At 39.0% G+C, this 23,721-nt stretch overlaps 1 protein-coding gene across 8 annotated transcripts in view; it reads right to left on the bottom strand.

The window, feature by feature from the left end:
* Positions 1–1,269: 1,269 nt before the first annotated feature.
* Positions 1,270–23,721, bottom strand: part of MLLT10 (MLLT10 histone lysine methyltransferase DOT1L cofactor) — a 122,451-nt gene continuing 99,999 nt past the window's right edge. For 6 of the 8 annotated variants that reach the window (XM_035317296.1, XM_035317302.1, XM_035317299.1 and 3 more), the window contains 9 exons: positions 19,214–19,331; positions 17,809–17,881; positions 13,550–13,704; positions 11,552–11,740; positions 11,035–11,123; positions 10,548–10,909; positions 4,612–4,714; positions 3,656–3,868; positions 1,270–1,744 (listed from right to left, as the gene is read on the bottom strand). In XM_035317296.1, coding sequence (XP_035173187.1) covers positions 1,676–1,744; positions 3,656–3,868; positions 4,612–4,714; positions 10,548–10,909; positions 11,035–11,123; positions 11,552–11,740; positions 13,550–13,704; positions 17,809–17,881; positions 19,214–19,331 — 1,371 coding nt within the window. In that variant the 3' untranslated portion in view covers positions 1,270–1,675. The remainder of the gene's footprint in view (positions 1,745–3,655; positions 3,869–4,611; positions 4,715–10,547; positions 10,910–11,034; positions 11,124–11,551; positions 11,741–13,549; positions 13,705–17,808; positions 17,882–19,213; positions 19,332–23,721) is intronic. The other 2 variants (XM_035317304.1, XM_035317297.1) reach the window with 1 other exon arrangement.

A 23,721-nucleotide genomic window follows, 5' to 3' on the forward strand; every position in this document is an offset into this window, starting at 1 on the left:
GCTGTGTGCAATTAAAATCCTGATGTTAACAGAAATGCTCAGGTTTTCTACAAGACTCACGTTCACACAAGCAGTATGCAACTATAAACATTATTAAAGTTTATTAACAAAAGCTTTGTACATATCTTTTCATACACTTGGAATTTTACATCTAGGCAAAATAACAGCACATTTCCATCTTACCTTTTGTACAAATTGTTACAGAATATTCACCAGCGGGTTGAGAAGGTAAAATAAACCACTGGTCTCCTTTTGTAAAGTATCTACAAAAGTGATTTGTGACGTTTTTAAAAAATTCCCCAGAACATATAAAAATAAATTATTTTTACTTTTTCAATTAATTCTACTAATTAGAAATATTACAAATCAAAATATCAATGTTTTCTTATGAATTCTTCACAATACAAAACAGATTCACAAAACTTTATTTACAGAAATGAGGTAAGAACTGTGCAACGTTCAACTAAGAAACATATTGCAGAATTAACATGTTCTTCCAAATAAGTACACAGTGGAGGTCTAATTACAGCTGGGTCTTTTCCTCTAATATTTCCCACGGTACTATTGATTAGTGGTCATTACCCCAATTTAATTTACTTCACCGTACTGCATAGAGGCACGCCAGGAAATCAGCTGCTGTTGGTGGAAGTGTCCTAACACAAGTTCACCCGTTTCAACCACTGCTAAATCCTAGTGGGAAATATTAACTCACTTTTTTGGTAGTTTCTTAGTGAAAAGCGACCCAGGTAACAATCTGCCTGAGCTCTCTACAGTGGTATAAACACTTCTAGTAAAGGCAGAACAACAAGGCTGCTGGTGCAACACTGAATATTCCTGCTGCTAACAAGGACACGTCTAGTGCATGATCAGCTGTTGGCAGCCATTTCAACAAAACGGAGGTAGCAACAGGCACTTGGTTTAGGCCAAACACTGCACGTACTTCTTCCAGTGTGGCCTTCTCATCTGGTAAGAAAAAAAACTTTCTCACTGGAACCAAACCAGTTCCTTTAAAAACCTCAGAACTCTAAAACCTACACCAAAATTAACAAACTTTGGATTCCATACTGTACTTCTTAAATTCTTAATCAGGAAAAACTCCCACTATATAACAACCGGGATTTAAAGGAATAAAAAGTTCAGAAGTAGATTCCCTTTAGGAGTCAGATTTCAACATGTGTGTCTGAAAACAAACAAGTAGCAAGTCCAGACTGCCACCACAAGCGTAGTCTAAAAGGATTGCAACTGCAGCAGAGGATCAGACTGGTCAGGTTTGGGTTTTGCATGATTTTTTGTCTGATTTTTTTTAAACTACTGCTCTGAAATCAACATAATGCGTGACTGGGGACCGTTTACCAGCCTTTGTAAGATTAGTACTGAAAAGTCAGGTATGTGTTTCTCTGCGGTTGAATTTGTACTTAGTACCATCAAACTGACAAAGTAAGTAGAGTTTGCAGAATTTTATCTACTTCACAGTCTGAAACATGAAAAAGTACATCCATTTTAGTGCAACAAGAAAGCAAATCAAAGCCTACCAAAAATATCCGTATGAAAATTAACCTTTTCCTGTGCAGTAAGAGTTCCTTGTTGCATTTCTTCATATCTGCAGAAAGGAAAACTGCAGTTTGCAGCCAGATGAAGTGCTATAACAGCAGGACGTGCAGTTCTCAAGTAGCACTCAAATGTCAACTCTTCTCTGACGCAACTGGTCCAGTTTTATCACTGAGCCTCTGTGTAAGAGAAAATACTTCTAAAAATCAGATTATAAAATACAGAGGTAAATACAATCAAATTCATGCAGATAATGAAGCAGAGATGGATGTTACACAAAGCAGATGAGGTAAATTGAATAGAGCTATCTAAATAATAAGCAATTTACTTTTGCATTGTGAAGAATAATCAAATATCATAGAATAAAGTTGGGAAAGGGCAGAACAGTTAAAGGAGCAGTACCAGCTTTGAAGGACCTCAGGCTAAGTCTCTCTCAGCTACCGTAACAAAAGTCGAGCTGTACTTTCACTTCCAACAGGCCTCTCTGTTCCTGGCTGCTGGTCTGCCCTTGGATCCACATGATGGTCAAGAATAATACAAAGTGACCTCTCCTACGTTTTACCCCCTGGAGAGGGGTAAAATCTGTCCTTTTCTAACAGACAGAAATACCACTTCCATTTTGTCCCTGTCGCTGATATGTTTCTTTCATAAATAGTGACAAAGCTATTGCCTGCAAGTACTGAACAGAACCGAGCCTCGCTTCATTCACCGAGCTGCAGAAATGCTCAAAAACCATGTTCCAATTCAAAATGAGGTTAAAACATTCAGAACTTTTGCAAATAAAGAATTTGTTAAAAATTCTTTTTGGATTAAAATAATTCAACAATCCAATGCAAACTCTCAGCTGTAACCTTAAAAAGAAAGCAATTTTTTAAAATAATTATTTCTAAGGGTTTCATATTTGGAAGATGTTCTGAGATTTCCTTGAATTGTTTACAGCTGTTACAAAAATACTAAATGCAACTGTAACATTGCATTTGTAAAACGACTGCTGCCTGGTCATGTTCTCTAAAGCTAGTAATAGCCATTTCAGAAACCTCAAAGCAAGCACATCGCGTATAGAACAGGTTGTTCCAATGTAAAAAAAATAGATGGTCTCAATCCCATTCCCTATTAATTTTCAGAAAATGAAGGGGAGATGATTTTAAGCATACTAGAACAAATTGCTCACATTTCTAAAAGGAGACAAAGCACTGAGCAAACTCCTGATACAGCCCTTGTGCTCTTCCATTGGGTGACCCCCAAAGAACACGGTCTTGCTGCAGTACTGCAGTTTGCAGGATGGTTTCCATCACAGTAACGGACCAAGCTGGTAAGTGACAATGACCACGCACACAAAAAGTACATGCTCATATTTCTGAGCAGAAGGGAGCTGTTTGTAGGAAAACGGTCTTGAAAATTCATCGCATTATCTTCTGTGTCTCACCTATCTTAATTGCATGACCCTGAGAGAATGCTGTTCTCTGACTCCTTGAAGAACAATGAAGAATTTGCCTCCTGGGGGGGAGGTTACAGGGCACTGTTCAAGAAAAATGGAACATCTTTGCAGGAAAAACATCTTAATCTGTCCAGGAAAGGTTTCCTTAGTATAACAAGCGCAGGAGGAGTTGCTCAGTCTCCTCGTGTACAGCCTCGTCTCCCATGCCAGAACCAAGACACACACAGCCATTGCCTTAATGCCTATTTCACCGTCCCAGCTCCTCATCTGTCAAGTCATGAACCAACCTCTACAGCTCTGCGCTACCCGAGCCCTGCTGAGGTGAAGTTCTTCAAGAAAGGTGGTAAGACAAATGACCAACAACATGAGAGACACAAAGCTGGGGAAGAAGCTGGGGTGAGAAGGGCTCATGGTTTTACAAGAGGAAGGCAAGAATCACTGGATGAGTCCTGATCCAGGGAAGCAGGAACGTGCAGCAAAGAGTCTGGGTATAAGTCAGTCACTTACACAGTGAGTTGTGAACCTCGTTAACTGCAGCCCAAGGCTTCAGAAACAAAGAAAAGCAAAAATCCACCATCCTTGAGTTGTAAATACATGCACGTAACGTGCTTATTGTTCAGTTACCTCACGGAGACACTTCATTGAAAATGAGGTGAGAAATATACTTACTGTCACCTTCTGAGCCGCGTTATCTCCATGAATTGTAAGGAATGGGTTGGTAGAGGCTGCATTTAGTGGTGATGCCTGGGTGCCTGAAAGTAAGTTGTTGATGGGTATCTGTGCTCCTCCAGTAATCTGCAGTTGCTGTACTTCAGACTGGTGGTGGTGTTGGTGGTGGTGCTGTTGCTGTACTAACTGATACAAAAGGGCCTGATGTTGTTCCTGCAGTAATAATAAGATGGGAGGGGGGAAAAATAACCAAGGGTTAGTTACAGAGTAAGAGCTGCTCCCTGGGTTCTTGCTTATTCTAATTTTCATCCAGTGCAACCCTTCACCTAGTCCCAGCTAATTTAGGTTACACTAATGAAGCTCCAGAAAACTGTGGGAAAGGGAAGGAAGTGCCTATAAAACTTCCCGAAATCAGTAGCTCATGTGTTCAGCAAAGCCGGCTGGCTTCTCCCAAGTCTCTATCAAAAGAAGCCTACCTAAGAATATCAAACCATGTTTCTTTCTATCACAGCACTGAAACTACACAACTGGCAATACAAATAGTTAAACCAGTTCCCTATGGCATACATGAATACTGAAAGGCAGAGCATAAACAGCTCATGAAATGATTCCCAAAAGTCTTTTATGCTAGAGTCCCGGTGGTATCAGGGGTTTAGGGTATTGTTAGAGCCTGCATATGGCCCCAGACTCTACTGCTAATGCTCAGAGAAACAAGCCACCAACCCCACAAGGGATGAAATGGGACCGAAGGCATTAAGCAGCAATTCTGACAGCAACACACGCAGATACAGCCCATGAGTGTCATCCAAAAGGGCTGAAACAACTGCCGAACTGAAAGATTTTCAAAGCTGTAATATCAAATTAAACACATTCCTGATATTTGTATTAGACTGAGGAATCTACCCATGCCTAAGATCACACTAGAGGAGTAAGCTAATTATAACTGGAAGACTTACGGATGTGAGCTGCTGGGTACTCAGTAATTGCTGGAATTGCTGGTGCTGCTGATGGAGCAGAAGTTGTCTCTGTTGGTCAGGAAGCAATCCTAGTCCCGAGGCACTGTGGGGTGTGACACGTAATACTGGAGTTTATACGGAAGTGCAAGAACTTTTTCCTTCAGCATTCCATTGAAACCAAGATGTTTGTATACGCAGTTCTTTAGCATTTTCATCGCATAATATCAAATATAAAATCTGTCAATTGGAACTTCTGATCCATGCCTAGATGTTACCGCTGCCACCCCAATGTAGATTTCATGTAATCTAAAACACGGCCTTTGTATGGAAGCTCTTGCCAGCCTTTAACGCTCACTTGCACGTCTGTTACCAACCCAGTACACCTGCTACTGAAACCAGTATTTGCTTCTCAACTGAACAGACACAATCGCGCCAGACTCCTGTGTAATACTGGAGCGAGGACCACTGTCCTGTCCCAGTTCTTTGACCTACTCTCATCAACTCAAAAATTACTCAAGTTGTTTTTCAGTCTCTCTTCTAGATGCAATTTTCAGCTTCTTCTAAAAACGCCTCCTACCACAGAGCAAGCTGTATCAGCAACCTGATTAGCACTCAAAATGATTAAGCACTGGCTGCTCTGTGCAAAGTACAGCATGCAGATTCTTACCCCCATCAGTACTTTGCCACGAGAACTTCGCCACATGAGCTGATCTGACTGCTCTGAGCATGCTGCAGTGGGCAGCACTTCCAGCCCTCCCCGGAGGTAATGCTCCCGGGATGGCAGAGGACAGAAATGACTATGTGCTGACTCCTCAATTACTGCAAATGACAGCCTGACATATTAAGTTAGAAATGTGGCAATTGAAGTTCATATGCTAGTCTTGATGGCTTTAAAGCACACAGACACACACACACAGCAGTTACCCTGCTCCTCCTCCTGTTTCTGTTGTTCTGAGGCAATGTCCTGCAGAGACAGAGCAGGCAGCTGGGCAGGGCAATGTCCTGAACTCCCTTAAAAGTGTACGAGCCAACTTGTGCCAGTTCGTAGGCGTCTCCACACAGTAGTTACCTGCACTGGTGCACAACTGCAAGCCAAGCAATTGTTCCTATAGCCTGGGGTTAAACCAATTTGTCTGAAGTGAACGCACAGGAGTTTCAGTTAGTGTAAAGCTGCCTCTGTTCTACTTAAAGGACCCTCATATGAGCATACGCTAATCAAATTCATCATCTTCCAAATCTCTCTCTCATTATGGACCTTACAGAACAGTTGATAAAGCTGCGTGCACGTGTGTGCTTGGTTTGTTTGGATTTTTAAAGGCACACAACAAGTCAGCCAGCAGTTACTCTGCCCTGGTTTCCTTCCAACTCTGATCTTCGGTTGTATTCAGATCTATCACTGTTGCCTACACCTTGTCAGCAATTTAGCAAACAATTCAGCCGTGAAGTGGCTCAGCTGATGCTGTCACAGAAAGAAGGCTGGCTACAGCTTAGCTCCCAGTCCCACTTTCTGTGCCCACACAAGACTTTCCGCAGCTATTTATGAAATCGGGCAGGGAACCGATCCAGCTGCCAACTGGTCTGGAAATAAAGGGTTTCTTCAGCTGTGCCAGCTTACTGCCATACCAACAGCATGCTCAAGGATGGGTCTGGAACAGAATCAGGAATACGGCTGGATTTATTCTTTTGGTAGCATTGTTAGCTTTTAGTAGTTTAAAACACCCATCAAATCACTAGGTGCAGTTTTGCAATAGGTTTAAGCTCATATAAGCTTATCCTGCTGTTGAAAGGTTAAGTATTTCCCTTTCGGCTGTGCATTTTTGTCCCCTCCCCTTGCCCTAGCTCTTGCACAATGAGCTGCATCTTGCAGGAACTGAGCTGAAACCGAAGCCAACACAAAAAATGCAGAGGAGGCTATCGTGCGAATGCACAAGCACTGGTACCAGCACGGCGCTGTGTGCAGGATGACCACCAGGACTGCTAGCTGCGGTCAGTAGGAAGGAATTAAATCAACTTAAATCAGCCAGGTTACAATCAGCAGCTCTTCAGGGCACGGTATTTCCCTTGCCTTCCCGCATCGGCCAGCACAGTGCTCCAGGAGCACCTTGACACTTAGCATTAAGCAGCCGCCGTGACAACACCCGGAGCTGGACCGTTCTGTACTGCGGGACAGGGCAGGTGACAACTCAGCTGTGTTTCATACTCCACTGGATGGCTTCAGAGCCGGGAAACACTTGCTGGGCTACCCTTACTTCCTATCATTGACTTTGCACCATTCATCTACCATCTTTCTGGCACTCTCCTGGTTCTTCAAGCTCCCATGCAACGTGCTCTTTCCCCAAGCCAACAAGTCAGTTCTACTAATCTCGTCCACCCCTTTTGCCTCTGATTAACCTCACTATAGTTATGCTTTTTTTCTTACATGTATTTTTAGAAGCTGCATAATCAGAAGTACACCTAACATTCAAGGCGCCGACACAGCAGGGATTTTAGGTGGCACAACGGGGGTGCCCACTGCGTGATCTGTTTAATCCCCAGTACTTCCAGCTATGTTCGTTTGGTGGTTGATGAGCACTGCGATGACATTTCACCTGTCCAAGGAAACTCCCACGTTTCCATCCTGAGCTATGACGTGAAAAGCAAGGCCTGCCAACATATACGAGTAAGTTGAACTGTTTGCCCTACCTGTGTTTCTTTCAAACAATTTTAAATTATTTGAAATCCCCTCAATCAGCTTTCAATTTAATTGTAGCATTTTTTTTTTTTTTTAAAAACTGAAAAAAATAAGCATCTTCAACTTGACTAACATTACTAAAATTACTGTTATTTCCTTTTTTAGCTCACTTATGGTATGTTTTTCTGTACTGGAATGAATCTTCTCCATCGTTTTTTCCACTTATTAAAATCTCATCACCTTTTTTCCTACATCATGTTTCACCTTTGCCCTTATTTTTTCTGCTGCTGTCCTTACCCACTCTGTCTTCCTCTCCTGCTCCACAAAGGCACTTAAAGGAAAATACCCACGGCCAGCAGCTCCGATGCATCTAGAAGCAAAGGCTACCTGCAGAAGACACAACCCTGCAGCTCCTGAGCCTACCGGGAAAGGCAGCTCACTGGATTTCACCACAGACCTTTCTCTAAATCAGATCAGTTTGGCATGTAAATTTAATCCTTTTTGGCTTCTCAGTAAAAGGTACACGATTGGTCTGAACGTCTCCATCCTACAGCCTTCTCCAATTGCTAGACTGTTACAGAAACAATCCTATCTTCCCCCTCAAATCACTTGATCTCCTGGTTGCTCTAAAGGTAGGACACAATCTGCACCAAGCTTTCTCTCCCTGCCCCCCAAAAAAGACCACGTATTTTTCTCTGCTGAATGAAGGCAGGCTTTTACCTACCCTTTGAAACTTTCCCAAAGAGGAGTGTGCAAATCAGTGTTTCCTTGCTTCCCTGTGTCCCACCGTTAACAAAGAGCTCATGTGAACAAGAACTGTACACAACAGCTGTATACACAACTTTTCAGGTATCAATAAGTAATCTAGCTATTTTTCACATCAAACTGAACAGATTCTGGAACTGGGAAAGTTACCATCAATAGCAACTTACACGAGTATCTGGGGAGTCTTCTACTCAAAAAACAGTATTTTAAGAAGTGGGGCTGGGTTCTCCTATGACTTCCCATCATCTTGGGAACACTGATTTAACGCAGCCCCAACCTCGTTCACCACCACGTCAGGGAGCTGGTACCAGCGCAGCAGCAAACCTTGATGCCTGCCCCTGCTTTTCACAAGCTAACCCTCCCACTTACGCAGTTCAAAGAGTAGTGGTAACTAGAGGAATTTAACACTAGAGGCACAGCCAGCTACTTGCCGCTGAATCAGCGCTGACCTCAAGGGTGGCAGGAACAAACGGCGTACGGTGCGAGTTCAGAAACAATGATCTCAGCCAACGGAAAATACTTTCGTATTTTTTTTCCCATTTTTTCTTCATCCAAAGTCATACCAGTCTCCGCACAACATAGTTTTTTTGTAAGAAAAGGTGGGTCTTAAGATTTTTCCCAGTAATTTTTAAATGGAAAAAACAGGGATAAGGACTGTATGTATCACTACTAAAATCAAATTAGCACTGATTTGTGAGTAATTGGAAAACATCTCAAAAGGAAGGGGGCCCAGCAAAATAAAGACGGGGGGGAGGGAGATGAGCTCCAAAAAGGAGAGAACCGTGTGAAAACCACAACAAAATTAATGCTATTAAGGGAGCAATGCAGATAGAGATCATGCAAGATAAGGAAATGGAAGTTCTGACAGCTAGAGACCATCATGAGCTTGGTGTAGGAGAGAACAGAAAAATGCCAGGAATATTCTAGACTCTGATATAAGCTAGAATGAGAGCTAAGCAGCAGTGCACTAGTTTCAATATTCTGCATGAACTGGAGTAGTCTATTCCTAGGCTACACACTCAAGAGTGACAGTGGTTAAGATTGATATAAAAGAGAAACAAAAGATCTTCTGCACTATAGGCAGAAATAATCTGTGTATTAACAAAAAAAATGAAAAAAGAGCAGCATGACCAGTGTTATCTTGGCACGACCAGAAATGGGGAATTATTATACAACATGTCAATATAACTCATTCTGTCTAGTCTTTCTTACTACAAAGGACTCCTCCTTACACTTGGGGAGAGTAAATCAGAATTCTTGTGTTCTCTGCAGACCTCTGATACACAAGAAAGAAAATAGCTGCTCGTTAAGGAAATGTCTTTTGTCTAATCTATGAAATGTTACGTTCATATGTAAGCTAAGAAATACAATCTGCTCAGTAAAAATATAGTAGCACAGGAAAACAAAACAGGACACATTTGAAAGTATCAGGGTTTACGAGCCTTATGAAGCAGTACCAATGATGTTGTACAAGAACATTCAGATACTGCCAGTTAACAGTAAGGAAAAAAATGGAAAAAATAAAGAAGCAGGGATCCCTTCCATCACATGCCAATCACATATGCATTTCTGTTGGGTAATCCAGCATAAACTCCAAAAATAGACTTGAAGACAAGCAGTCCACTCCCTATTTGCAGGCATTTCTTTCTACACAGAAAAGTGGTTGTTCTTCCTAAGTGCAGAGCAATACAAGAGGGCAGGGGGAAGGGAAGTGGGAGTTATCCTTGGAGTTATCAGGAGTTAAGTGAATTAGTTATCCCTGGCTCTGCTCTATCCCAAAATACTTCCAGACCAAGCAGTTCAAACCCCTCCTGGAAAGCAGCTGTCTCCTTTTGTTACCCATTTACCTTGTATCTCAAGCAGCAGCGGCAGTTTAGGCTACTTAGGATAGCTGGTTTTGGGGAAAGGGTTGTTACGAGTACTCAAACATGGATCTTTTTACGCATTTAAAAATCCTTAGGAACACAACTTGAAAAAAAAAACGTTCTTGTCTTTGGAGTCAGATGCAGAGAACTGAAAACACCATGCAGCTGCATCACTGCTCTTGTTAATTATGCCTATTACCTCTTTAACTACATGACCGTATACTGTTCCCCTTCTGCTTCCCCTCCACCCCCCACAACTGCAACAAATGGTAGCTTTTCCAGTGCTGCTTTAATCCTGGAAGAACAATTGGCAGGACAAAGAATATTGTTTTCTGAACTAAAAGAAGATCTGAAGCACATTTGCATAATTACATTTGTTTTGGAATGTGACTCGATTAAAAAACAAGAATAAATGGACATGAACTACAATTCGCAAAAGCTGAACAGAAAACCTTTCTTCTTTAACCTTCATGCTTCCATTAAATGCTTTTCTTATTTTCTTTCCCAGATCAGGAGCAGAACTTAGTTTGACAGAGGCTAAGGCAGAAAACGCACCATTTGAATAAGGCAGTTAAAAATACAGCTCAACTGAAGACAGACGCTATCGAGAAAAACATAAATCAGCAAATTCTTACCTGTTATTTAACGTAGTTGGCAGAGGATGCGTTGCATTGGGTGGCACGGTTGCATGAGTGAGAGGAGAAGGGTTCTGTGATATTGTTGCCGGGGTCTGAATTACCCCATTTAAAGCCCCTACAATTCCATTGATTGCCAGCTGGCTGGCTGGCAGTGCTCCAATTATTCCACCCACACCAGGCACTGCAGGAATGGTGGAGGTTACAGTCTGCATACCACTAGCTAGTGCCCCCACTGTCACACCATTGACCTGTTGAACTCCCGTGACTCCTGAGCCTTGCTGAGCTGGACTCTGCCCAGCAGGTGGTGGAGTGGAAAGGGCTGATGAACTGCTGGTGCTTTGTCCGCTGGAGGTTATCTCCTGGTGTAAAAACAAACAACAAAACCCCCTCAGCTGCATAAAGTTTCGCATAGCAGCAAAATACAACAGCTATGATGAGTTAACTTGTAACAAGTTTAAGTTTAGAAGGAACAAATAAATATTACCTGATTTAATACAGGAAGAGAATTGTCTGGTAAAAAACTGTTTCCCAGATGAGGGCTTTTACTGCTGTTCAAGGAATCGGTGCTAGGTGCTAAAGTAATTATTTCAAAAAACACACAGTGATTAAATTTCTGCAACATGTAAAAAGATTCAGAATAATTATTTTTTAAAATAATGTCAAAGGTAAACATAGAAAATGTAAAGTCAACCTTAGAATTGCCGCTGAATAGTAAAATATTAACTAAATGATTAGCGAATCAATAGATTCAAACAGATGTGCTCCAGACTGAAGAAAAAACCCACACTGAAACAAGCAGTAACGGTTTATACAAGTCTTCCACTTGATTTTAAACATAAGAGGTCTGGGGGTTTGTGGGTTGTTTGTTCATTTTAATCCCCACAAAAATATTTATTCTGATAATGCAGGTACATGCATCTCCCGTCGATGGCATTTGTAGATGAAATGGGTATTTCACATAAACCATTCAAATTTCTTCCACATTTTCACACTCTATTTACCTGCTTGTACTGGAAAGGCATGTACTTGATGAGAAGGGCTAGGATTTGAAGTTATTGTTGGAAAGGGCACTGAAAGCTGTGCATTGAGTAGCTGGAGCCGTTCCTTTTTAGCAGTCAGATTCTTTATCTGTTCTTCTAACCTCCTATTTTCAACCTGAAGTTGGTGTAATGATTTAAGCATTCCTAAAACTAAGATAAAAAACGTTATCTTTCACAACCAGATTCAAAATTTTACTCTTTCATAAAAATAGAAAAAAAAATCACTCGATGACACCATTGTTGCTAAATTTAAATAAATTAAGTAACACCTTCACTTTACTTTAAATATTATAAGTCAAGACTAACAAATGCATTTATATGTGAAAATGAAAACAAAAATGTTAATGGGATAATGTCTCATCATCGGGGTGACATTCATTTTAAGCAAAACTGAGTACGTGATAACTTAGCTCCAAAAACCGAAATTCAAGGACAATATTATTTTCACAGCACAGGCTGGCAATGGAGCTGGGAAAAATCTATTAGAAATTTTGAACATTATGAAAACAGAAAAGGTTTGACACGTATGCATTCAACTAACAATGCATCCAACCAACAACATTTACGTAAAAATAGACAAAAGCTTGTGAAAGAGCAATTATTCGGTTTTAATCTCCTGTACAAGGAACCCCAAACTTAAACAATGACAGAATTTCACCCATTGTTAAGTTAGCACGACACACCTTGCTGGGAACGCTCCCATTTGCTGTGAGCGGCGATTTACAAATCACCCAGCAGGGAGCACTGTGTGAGCACTGCAGTTACCACCCTCTTCCTCCCCCTCGCCCCCCAGAAAAAGGGCATCATCTTCTGTACTAACATGATTTTCTTTACCGAGCTCAGTTTTTTCCAACTCCGACTTTGTTTCAGAACTTGGATTTCCCAACTAGTACTAGAGTGTGACTGTAAAGCCACAGGGATAGCCCCCTTTTTTTTTTTTAATTCTAAATTGTATTTGTTTAACATGACCTCTGGGCCTACTACAGACATAAGTCTACTGGTATAGGCACATCTGGTCATTTCCCAAGGATTTAGCTTTTATCCCTCCTCTTCAAGGACATACAAAGGAACCCTCAGTGAGCCCAAATGAGATGCAATAAGACTTAGCTAAACCTGTCCTCCAGCTATCATGTTTAAAGGATTATCCCTGCATGAATTTCCTGACAATTAGCATTTTTGTCAGGATACCATTCATAAAAACACCAACTAGATACCACTGTACACTACCAAAAAGAATAACACGTTCAATAAAATATAACACAAAAAACAAGCTGGTATTAATTTTCTTTTAAATGTATTCAGTCATTTCCTTAGACACTGCTATTTTCTGGAACACAGAGATGTAAGCGATCTGCTCCTCAGTTCCACATTTAGGGTATTCGGTCCTGGACTATTCCATCCTATTAAATGGAACTTGAAAAAATGATTTGCTTACTTTGAGAATTTCATTATAAACACAGAACATAATAAAGATCTGAAAGCCTAGCAGGACACTTGCCTGACATTTAGAATACATGTATTTTGAAAAAGCAATGGGAAGTAGGCAGTTTAGATTTTAAAAATGAAAAGCCCCTGTACCCATAAAGCAAACTGAGCAACTGGGTTTTACTTGTCCACAGTTTGCAAAAGTTGTGCAAGTCTGCAGTAGTGGATCTAGGAGCCCAGAATTTAAGAGTCCAGAATTTGTTTTCAAGTACTGTAGTCAACACGCTGGATCTACAAGTCACCTCCTCTTGCATGACACAATTTCCCCAGCCGTAAAACTTTAGATAGAAAACTCTCCTGTAATCTACTGAAGCCAACTGCCACACTAAGAACTAGGTTGCAATCCAACACTACATTTGTAATTCCTTTCACAACAGAAAATAAGCCTTTAAAACATTCTTGGACAACAACTGAGCGGCAATTAAGAGCAATACAGGTAACAAAACAGTACCAGAACAGAATGCAAGTACTTACTATCACTAGGGGTGCCTTGTTCTAGCAAAAACTGCTGTCCTTCACTCCATTGCCTCTCCAGCAGCTGTTCTATGCTGGCTGCTACTGGGGGCAAGTTTTCCCCGCAGTTGTTCCCTGATTGATCGTAGCGAATCTGCAAGCTGCTTACAGGGGATCTGTTGAAAATATTGCAATTTATTGGTTAAAAGAAAATGATTGAAGGAAATGTATTAGCAAAAGCCTGTTGAGGTTTTTCTTACCTCGTATCTGCCCTTAGCACCTATGTACCTTACACCTCAAAGACTAAGCTAATTCATCAAAACCAGCCAGAACCCCTGGCTCTCACTACGATTTAAATTTGATACTATTTGATTTAAATAATGATACTATTTCACAATTTATAACAGGAAAACACAACCTCTTGCATACAGACTAGCACAGAATAGCACTTCCACATAGAAAGGTCACACAATTTCACTGCCTAACGTGTTCTAAAAAGAATCGGGTAAAAACAGATTGTTGAAGGACTACAGGAAAATATTATTTCACAAGGAACACAGTGGAAGTCGAAGTTGTCCTCTGCTTGTCCTGTGCACACTTCAAGTGCCTTTTTGCTTTTTTGCTCACAATCACACATAGTTTAAAGAAAAATCCCTTTGCAACATGCCTTTTCTTGTTCAGGAGAAAATCAAATATTCAGCATACAGCCACTATAACATAACCTCAAGTCCCAAGGCTTCTTTTTCATTGGATAGGGCAAAATCCAACCTGTGAGCACAACCAGACACTCAGTGTATTTCTGTAATTCTGGCCTCCTGTATGCATAGCCCCTCATACGGAACCAGCACCAAGGCCCACTAAAAGTTGGTTGGGTTTTCTTATTTGTTTGCTTATAAATCAACTCAAGTGAGCTGAAATTCAGGTTCTTACGTATCGATTACTACTGTAGTAATAAATATTTGCCCCAACAGAGGATCACAGCTGTACTACTCAACACAGCGCAAACTTACCAACAAGACCACCACAGTCCCAGTACAGGCCAACACAGAGCACTCAGGAAATCAGTGTGTTAATTATGATTAGTGTAATAAGCAGTGGTCACAGCACATTAGCTACCTAATGACTGTCAAGCATTGTGTAGGCACCAGAGCAAAGTGATTTTTATGAGAAAAGGTTTTAAGTAGGTGACTTAAGAGCTCTGTAGGTATTTGTAAATATTCCTTTTTTGCATACAGGATGAAAGAGGAGTAACACTTGTTAAAGGAAGTCTGATGAATGGGTAACCAAGGTAGTGCTTTTTGACAAGAGATGACAACTCTACAGCATTTAACAGGTCAGCACAGACATGAAAAACACAGCCTTAAAACTAGTTGTTTACATGACATGCTGAAGTGATAAGAATGAAAGTTTATGCAGAAACATTCTGAACAGATGTACTACGCTCTGCACAAACAACAGATTTAAATTAAACAAACACACAAAAAGCACACACACACCCCAGCAACTTCTCTGCATGCACTTTAAAAGCATGTAACACTACCCTAACAGATTATTCCATGTGAATCAAAAATAAATAAATAAAAAAAACTAGACTTCTCTATCTCAACAACAGTCAGTCCGTCCTCTTCCAGCTGATCCTCTACTTCACCCCTTATATCTGAAACAGTTTCTGCACACTAGGTTTGAATCCTTACTCCAAACATATGTCATCTTTTCCAATCGTATTATAAGTGTGCTGTATGCGAAGCTTTGATGCAGTCACTGAGATGGCAATCCTTTCTGTTTCCCTGTTTCACATCTTGTTTACTTTCACAACTGTTTTTTGTTTGGGGTATAGCTATTCATACTCTTAGAGTATTAATTGTAAGTAGCATCACAAGTGATCTGCATTTAGATATAGGCATATATACATATAACTATGCAAAACATAGAGAAACATTACAAAACATACTGAAATTTAAGGTGAAGTGTTGGGTGAAAAGAGTTTAAGTGCTACCTTGGGAAAAGCAGCAATTCCTTTACAAAACAGAAACAGCTCACATATCCCCCATATATTTATATTTAACATATATTTCATATTCCCTATATAACCATTTTAAGCATGAGAGCTTAAATATCAAACTGATTACACAGGGGTACAAAGATACAACAATATGAATTTGAAATGATCACACAGCTCGAGTCACACGAATCGTCTCAGAAGAGAGCAATCAACTGTCATCAACAGCAAACACTTCTTTCCTCGGATGTTTTTATTTTGAACAGCTATTTTAACATCACTGTTCTTTTGGAGAAGTGTTGTTTATGAATCTCGTAAGCTTCAAAGGGAAGAATCAGAACTTGTAGGAAAAATACTTCTAATACACAGCGCAGGTACCATAGCTAAGTTTTCAGATAGCAGATTTCTGAAGTTAGCTTTTTATTCACCACAAACCGTATTTTAACTAACCAAAGTTAAATAATTAACTCAAGACAGTGAGGAATTACCTAAACAATTTAGAAGTGACTGCATGCTGTGTGCAACAGCAACAGATCGGTAGGCACTAGATACGTTAAATAGCTAGAAACACACTGCAGACCAGCAGTAAAATTTGCTGGCTAGTGAACTTCCACAGGTACATTTTCTTTTTCATTTTCCATGATAAATATTTCAGGCTGAACGTTTTCATCTTTCAATTTCAGAAATACAGTAGCGATCCCCTCCAAATTTAAGGCAGATCTGGATGGAATTCTGCTCTGAGATGGCTTTTGAATCGTATAGTTCTACTTTGCGATGGTAATGAAAATCAGCTGAAATCCAATTATAGTATAAATACTGGACTACACATACCCTGAGCATACACCCAATAAAAAGTGTTGTAAATATGAGTTAAAAACATTTAAGAAGTTTAGCTTTTGAAATATTCTGTCTAACGCCAGCCCGAATAACAACTCTGGCCACCTCGGATCATACGACACCCAGGCCTCTGCAAAACAACTGAGCAAGCAGTAAAACTTCTAATTACCACAACACATGTGCGTATGAGGACTACTTAATGATTACATAATATCAAGGGTCTGGAATTTCCTAATTGTGGAGCATTTCCCTGTGCAAAAATCTCTACCTTCTACATATATATAGAGGCATGTTTCTTATTTATGGAAGTCATTATACGGTACTTTTATTTAATAATATAAATAGACATTCTTATACAAAGAGAGTCTAACCAAATTTGTAAATTCTCTATTCATTGCTTTAGAAGTAACATGCATTTGAAATCTTAAAAGCCAGTTCATGAATAGGTAACACCACTTAAGTATTATAATGGATATTCTCACCCAATTCAACAAGAAGTCTTTTGATTAATTAAGGTATATAACACAAGATCAACAAGACATGTACATTAAATTACCTAATTTGAGATACTCATGATCAATTACTACAATAAACACAGGGTGTAACAATAAAATTCATTGTCACAATGCTATATCTGTGTAACTACAATTTTTTAGCCATCCTAAAATTCTTTAAGATAAAATTCCTACGCTTAATCCCGCAGAAAAAAATATATATATATATCTAATATCAATGCATAAGCTAATCAACGGAAGATCCAAAATGGAAAATGAAGCCCTTTAAAAACAAAGATGTACTATATATACACATATGTATATATAAATAAATGGAAAATGCTACTGAAGTATTTAATACACAAGTTTGAAATTTTAACAGTAAATATTTTAAATCGAAGTAATTTGATAGAATTCCAGTACCAGAATTCTTACATCAACCCTCCTGTGGTAGAGGTGAATTGCAGGAGAACAAAAAAGTGTATTTTTTCCCCTGCTAAGAATTACTGCGTATTTGAAATGGTGAGGGAAACTTGTTTCAAAATGTTTACTAATAGTTAATTTCTCGGTCTTTTAACTGTGATCTTTGTAGTCTTCAAGTCTACGGGTTTTTGGACTTTTGCAAACATGAATAAAATGTAATTATGGTAACAAGTCTGAGGAGGTAATTGTATTGTGAGGAGGTAGTATGTGTGGATTAAACGATAAATAAATCCCTTTAAAGCAAGTCTCCATTTCGTACGGCCTTCATTTGTAAACCTGATTTCAGCGATATAAAAGTAAATTTCAGACCATTTTCAGCTATCTGGACATGTTAGGTTTTTTGATATATATATATTTATACATACAGGCTTTTAAAACGCTTACATATTACTAGTAAAAAGACAGTGAAGTTCCCAAATCTTAAAACATTTCCTCTGCCTGCACTCTCCAATGTAAATAACGCTTACCGTGGTGAGAGACTTCCTCTGGGCGAACCTCCTCTGCCAACGAGGCTGCGGCTATTATCTCCAAGATCTTGATCTGCAGTGTAAATATTTCACAGCTGATAAATCGCCTCTTCTTAGATAAGAGTTTTAAAGCTGATGTAGATATTTTTAAAATATCTTAAATCTTAACTTCTCTCCGCAGTTAATACTGAAGAGCGAATCCATAACTAGTTTAAGATTGCTGAACTGTAGCATGTAAGGTGTTGTCCTTACACATTTCTGAGGCTGTACCAGGCCATGGATTATGTTCCCTTCTTTCATTCCTTTCAGTTTTACAGCACAGAAGCGTGGTTTGCATTTGCAGTACCCTCCCCTCAGCCACTTTTAATTTCTACGGTGAAAGTAATGAATCACAGCTGTGGACAGCTAATCTGTATGCTTATCACAGCAAATCCTGATGCTCTGTATTTTTTTTTTTAACACTTTGCATCCCAAAACAACTCGTAAAATACGTAACGTATTAAACTTACCACCACCGACTAACCAGCACGTGTTTTTCTGCAAATTTACTGAAAACTTTATGAAAGTGTGTAATTCACAAATTCCTATTTATAAGCAGAAGTATAGGAAAGTCCCTTGCTAAAAAGGTAGTAAAACAAACAAAAAAAGCCTCATTAAATATACAAAAACGTTTTGCTTGGAAGGACTCAAAAGGGTTATTTTCCCTATGGCCTCTCAATAAAATAACCCTATCTGCCCCCTTCAAGGTTGCCCTCCCCCTATTCTGAGTCAAGTGACCCCCGACCTCTCGGAGGGCAAAGACATGACTGATCCATTCTTGGTAAACTGCTAAACTCATTCCCTTCCCCCAAACAGGCATGACTACTACGACATGTCAACAAATCCGAACGGATGGAATGAAACAAAGCAAATCCAGTGGCTCATTAAAACTGGAGAGGAGACCGAATGTTACCAAATGTCAATCGGTAAATATTCACAAGATTACTGAATGCTGCAGAAGTTCGCTAACGGATCTCTTTCACCCCAAGTTGTATGTAATGCAATTTCATGAATTATGCAAATAAAGGTTTAAACTATTCACGACAAAACCCAGAGCTGTGTTACTCTCGTTGCAAAGAGCTAAGAACTGAACACATCAATCACGGAAGTCACAGGAGACATTGTTGCATTCCTGCCTGCTGATGGCTCTGCTTAAACATTTACATTTCAGACAGTTTTAAAAAAAAAGGAAAAAAAAATAGAAAAAAACAGTTCTGCACAACCGAGAATTTACTTCCAACGCGTATAACTTTATACAGACATTTAATAACCAAATGCTGGGTAGAGTTCAAAAATAAACAATCTTTTTCAAAAATACTTCAGTCCATAAAGTATCGCCGCTTTTCCAGCACCACCAGGAGCTTACCTGCTTGGCTGTTTTCAGTCTGAGCTATCAGTGTTGCCATGGCTGAACTGGGATTCAGCCTATTGCCATACATGTGGGATGGAGGCAGACTGAGAGAAGATCCAGGTAGCGTGTTTGCCTGCAAGAAACCATTTAAAACTTGAATCCCTTTTTTGAAAATGGGGAGGAATACTGAATATATTTTCAGGAAGTCTACCTAATGCACAATAATTTGTATATTTTTACGCTGACTTTAAAAAAATTGAATGTATTCAACAGAAAAAAATATTTTCCATATGTGAGTACGGAAATAGAATTGCAGTATATTCAAAACACATCCAGCATTAAAGTACTGCCTTTGGTAGATATGTTAATTTTAAAAACTTCTAATAAATGTTTATTGTAGCAAATATTAAAAGTACCTAAATTGCATTTTGAAACAACCAAGAGGGAACAGGGTGGGCAGACCCCCTTGCAATCCCCAAGTACGCACTCAGTGCTAGGACTTAGTGGCATGGCGACCATGTGGTTATCCTACTAATTATTTAATCTTATTAAACCATTTACAAAATAAGGGCAGGTAGACAACAGATGTCTCACAAATGCTCGGGTTCCTTACATCACAAGCTGGCTGTGGAGGTCAAAAGGTCCAACTTTCAGCTCTATAGTTTAACCACACCGAGCCATATTTCCTTTGCTCTGCTCCGTCATTAGTAAAACCTGCACACTATTTTGTTACTTCCTATTTTGATAGACTTCGGAAGCCTGGTGTTTTTTTGTTGTGTTTTGTTTTTATTTTCAAGAACGCAAACAGCCATTACAAGTATGTTTTCTATACAATAGGGGGCTCAACGAATCCCAGCTTTGCCCTGACCCCATATAAGGGACTGTATTTTTGGCCGCGGGCCAGCTCTACTTATTGAAGAGCTCCCAAAGTTTGTGTTCATTCATGTTGCTAACCACAATTCTGAAGGTCTCTGCTGGGACTTGTGCCAAACAAGCGAAAATGAACCCTTAAACAGATGAAGCTAAGGAGGCTGGCCAAAATCTTGCATAATCCAATGCAATAAAAATACCTTCCTCCTTGGCCACTTATGCTTTTTCCCCTTTCGAAGAAAAGATTTGTGTCAAACGCTGAGTTTCAGAGACAAGCAATCAAAGAAAAAAAAAAAGGCAGTGCTGATTATTAAAAAGGCATTTTCCTACCTGACAAAAGAACTTATTTCAGAACAAACAAAAGATTGCAATATTCAGAAGGGGGAAAATCACAAATACACAACCTGTGTGATCCTAAGTTTTAGAATGAATCTTTTAAGAGCAAGTAAACAACCTTTACAAAGGAAACTTTTTTTTGAGAAATGGAAAAAAAAAAAGGTGAACAGTAAGGAACTCAATTTGTGGGACATTTTGACATGTCTAACTGCACACAAGAGACGAGGGAAACATACTGGTTATTACAGCAAAATATTACAGAGTATAAACTATGTCTCTGGAAAGAATCACACACTACCATTAAGTTTTGGCTTTCAGCCAACATATTAAACTTGATGAATGGACTTTTATGAATTCACACAACTGTTTTCAATGATGCTTTATTTACTATATACTGGTGAGAAATTGTGCTTGATACTTGCATTCTTCTACTGTCACGAAGTTCGAAAAAGCCACAAGTAATTATTTACAATGATGGGGCTTTTTTCACTTCTCATTTTAAAGGTATGTGCAAGATTGCTAGACACAGAACTGCAGTTTCACTTCAAATCTGGCTCTTACTTCCTTTTTTACAGAACGGCATGTCTCCAGTAGAATTAATCTGAATTAATTTTAAGTCTTAAAATAACACAGGCATTTCCACCTACCTGGACACAACAGCTTCCAGTAATACAATACATGTTAGTACTGTGACACTGACTGATGCAGAAGGCAAGAGTGCACAACTCCTGCTGTTTTCTTCAACATAAGCATATAGCACAATTTCAAATCAACTATTATTGCTCATTAGTAAATTTCCATTGTTTTCCTCTCAAAAAATAAGCCCCAATTCTTTCACTGAAGATATCTTACAGAACAGCACGTTAAGATACAGCCATTATTTGCTTCCATATCTAAGAGACAAGGCTAAGAGACAAGGCTAGCAAATTAAAAATCTTCATACACTCAGTAATATAAACAGGTTGTGATTACAAATTCTAATGTAGCTTGCTAGTTTTTAAACTACAAGCGTAATGTTATTTGTGTCTAGCTTTAGCATATTCCTATAAAAGATTTCTCTTAATTCTAGTAACTTTACTGCTCACATGTTACACAGAGGCCGCAGTATTTTTACTCTCATTCTGTGTAATTCACTGTAAGGCTGCTTAAAACTGCACAATAACAACTATATATATTAATTTATAATGGCAGGGCAGCTATAATCAGCAAGGAGAACAGACATTTATTTGACTGAAACATGCCCGAATAGCTTTAAGAACTTTCTAAAAAGTATCAAAGTATCTTGAAAGGAGTTGCTGAAGTCTGTTGAGTAACTATCACATCACAAAACAGAAGACATCAAAGGAATTAAACAATGTTTGCCAAGTGGGCTGATATAACAGATCAAAAGACTTAGCATGATTTAAACAATATCTAAGAACTTGATCTTTTTCACAAGTGGTGGTTCACCCTAAACTTAACCCCTGTTTATGCTTTAAAGTAATAGCCACGGTGTCCCACAACAAGCTGGAAGTACAGAAGTTGTGGTGACATCACGGATCCCGTGCAGCTCTCCAAGCAAAAAGTCGCATTAGTAAAATTGTTTGAGTAAGCCAGAGGTAAATAAAAAAAAAATGGAAATACTTTTTAAAATGGCAATGTAAAATGACAAGAATAACGATTTGTGAAGCTTTTTATGTATGTGACAACTTCATCTGACAGGAGAGTAGAGAAGGTGGAGGAGTACTACATTATTTAAAGGTGAAATAGGAGCTTCATGTTTCACTCACAGTTGAAACAAGCTGTAGCAAGCATTTATTAAAAATGCGCAATCATCCTGTCAATACATATTAAGGTCACAGGACTGAAACATGCTCTAAAATCCAGAACTTTTAAAGGCATAGCAGTCTTTGTTTCAACCGAGTCCATTTAAACAGTCAACACAACGCACGATCAAAACGTACGAACTAATAAAGAGACTGCTAAGGAGGTATTCTGAAAAGGCTGCAAATTTTCTCAGAAAGATTTTAGCAGAAGGATTTAAGCCCATCAAGAGGTATATAATACACTGCTTTCATTTATGGCACGTTCAATAAATCAGTAAAGCAATAAGCAGCAGAGCAGCACAGAAAGAAGATACGTTGTAATTCACAGAGTGCCCGACTGCAATAGGAATAAATGCCCAGTATTTGATGGACGCTTAAAAACACTTCCTCTCCTGCAGGAAGGAGAGGGTATTCCTCTAATCAAAGGACTGCATTTGCAAGTTAACTAGATTTAACTAGTACATATCAATATCCTGGGGAATATTTTAAATATTTTTGTATTTCTCTAGTGTTTACATGACTTCAAAACTGTATTTTACTATATACAATACTGTGAATATCAAGTTTTGTATTAGCATTCGTAACTGGACATTTCTTTAATTTTTCAGGGAATACAATTTCTTCATGCAAAAAGTTAAATATTTTTTAAGCCAAAAAAAAAGGGTGGGGAGGGGTCGGATGCAACAACGCTTAGCTGTATGCAATTGCATCAGGTCTCAAAAATTGGAGAACCTTGGAGCACACCAATTGCCCTGCTCCTTTCAAGTTCTATGCTATGAAATATTTTCTGATAACAGGCCTCATTTCTGTCTCAGCTCCACACCAGTAAGGTTTTAATACTCAGCGTGTGATGAGAGATGAAACCAAGTGTGAACAACTTTCAGGTCCCATGAGTAGGCTGACTGTTGAAGCTGTCAGGTTCAATTGCATCATTCCACATTATTCAATGCCCCAAACTGCACCCTAATTGTTAGAGGCTTAACATATTCAAAACCATTGTTTAGCCTAATGCTGAAATGCCTACAGTTGAGTTTCCATAAAGAAAGGGGAGGGATTTAATTGTAGTTAAACCATTACTGAACTCTCCTCCTTTCATGATAGGACAACAAGGATGGCCTCAACAACCAATTCCGAGACAGCTTCTTAATCAGCTTCTATCCAATCAACATACCTTTTCCCTTCCGCTGTAAAAACAGTCATTGCTAAATTGTAGTTTTGCATTATATTACGATGATTCTTTCAAATTAGAGACATTACTTAATTACCTACTCCAGCCAATACATATTTGTCGAGAATAATTTAAAAGGACATTTTTATTTCTCATTTATAATAAAAATGTATAATTGCTCTTGCATTGACTATACCCTTTTGATTACCAGATTAATGTGCTTGGGGGTCATAACATTTATTAATCATACTACTATTTTTTAAATTATTATTTTTTTAAACCATGGCATGATACTGTAATAGAAAGCACAGAAGTACTCACAAGTCCTATTAACACAAACTGAA

The sequence above is a fragment of the Oxyura jamaicensis genome, chromosome 2 (assembly GCF_011077185.1).
Source record: "Oxyura jamaicensis isolate SHBP4307 breed ruddy duck chromosome 2, BPBGC_Ojam_1.0, whole genome shotgun sequence".
NCBI lineage: Eukaryota > Metazoa > Chordata > Aves > Anseriformes > Anatidae > Oxyura > Oxyura jamaicensis.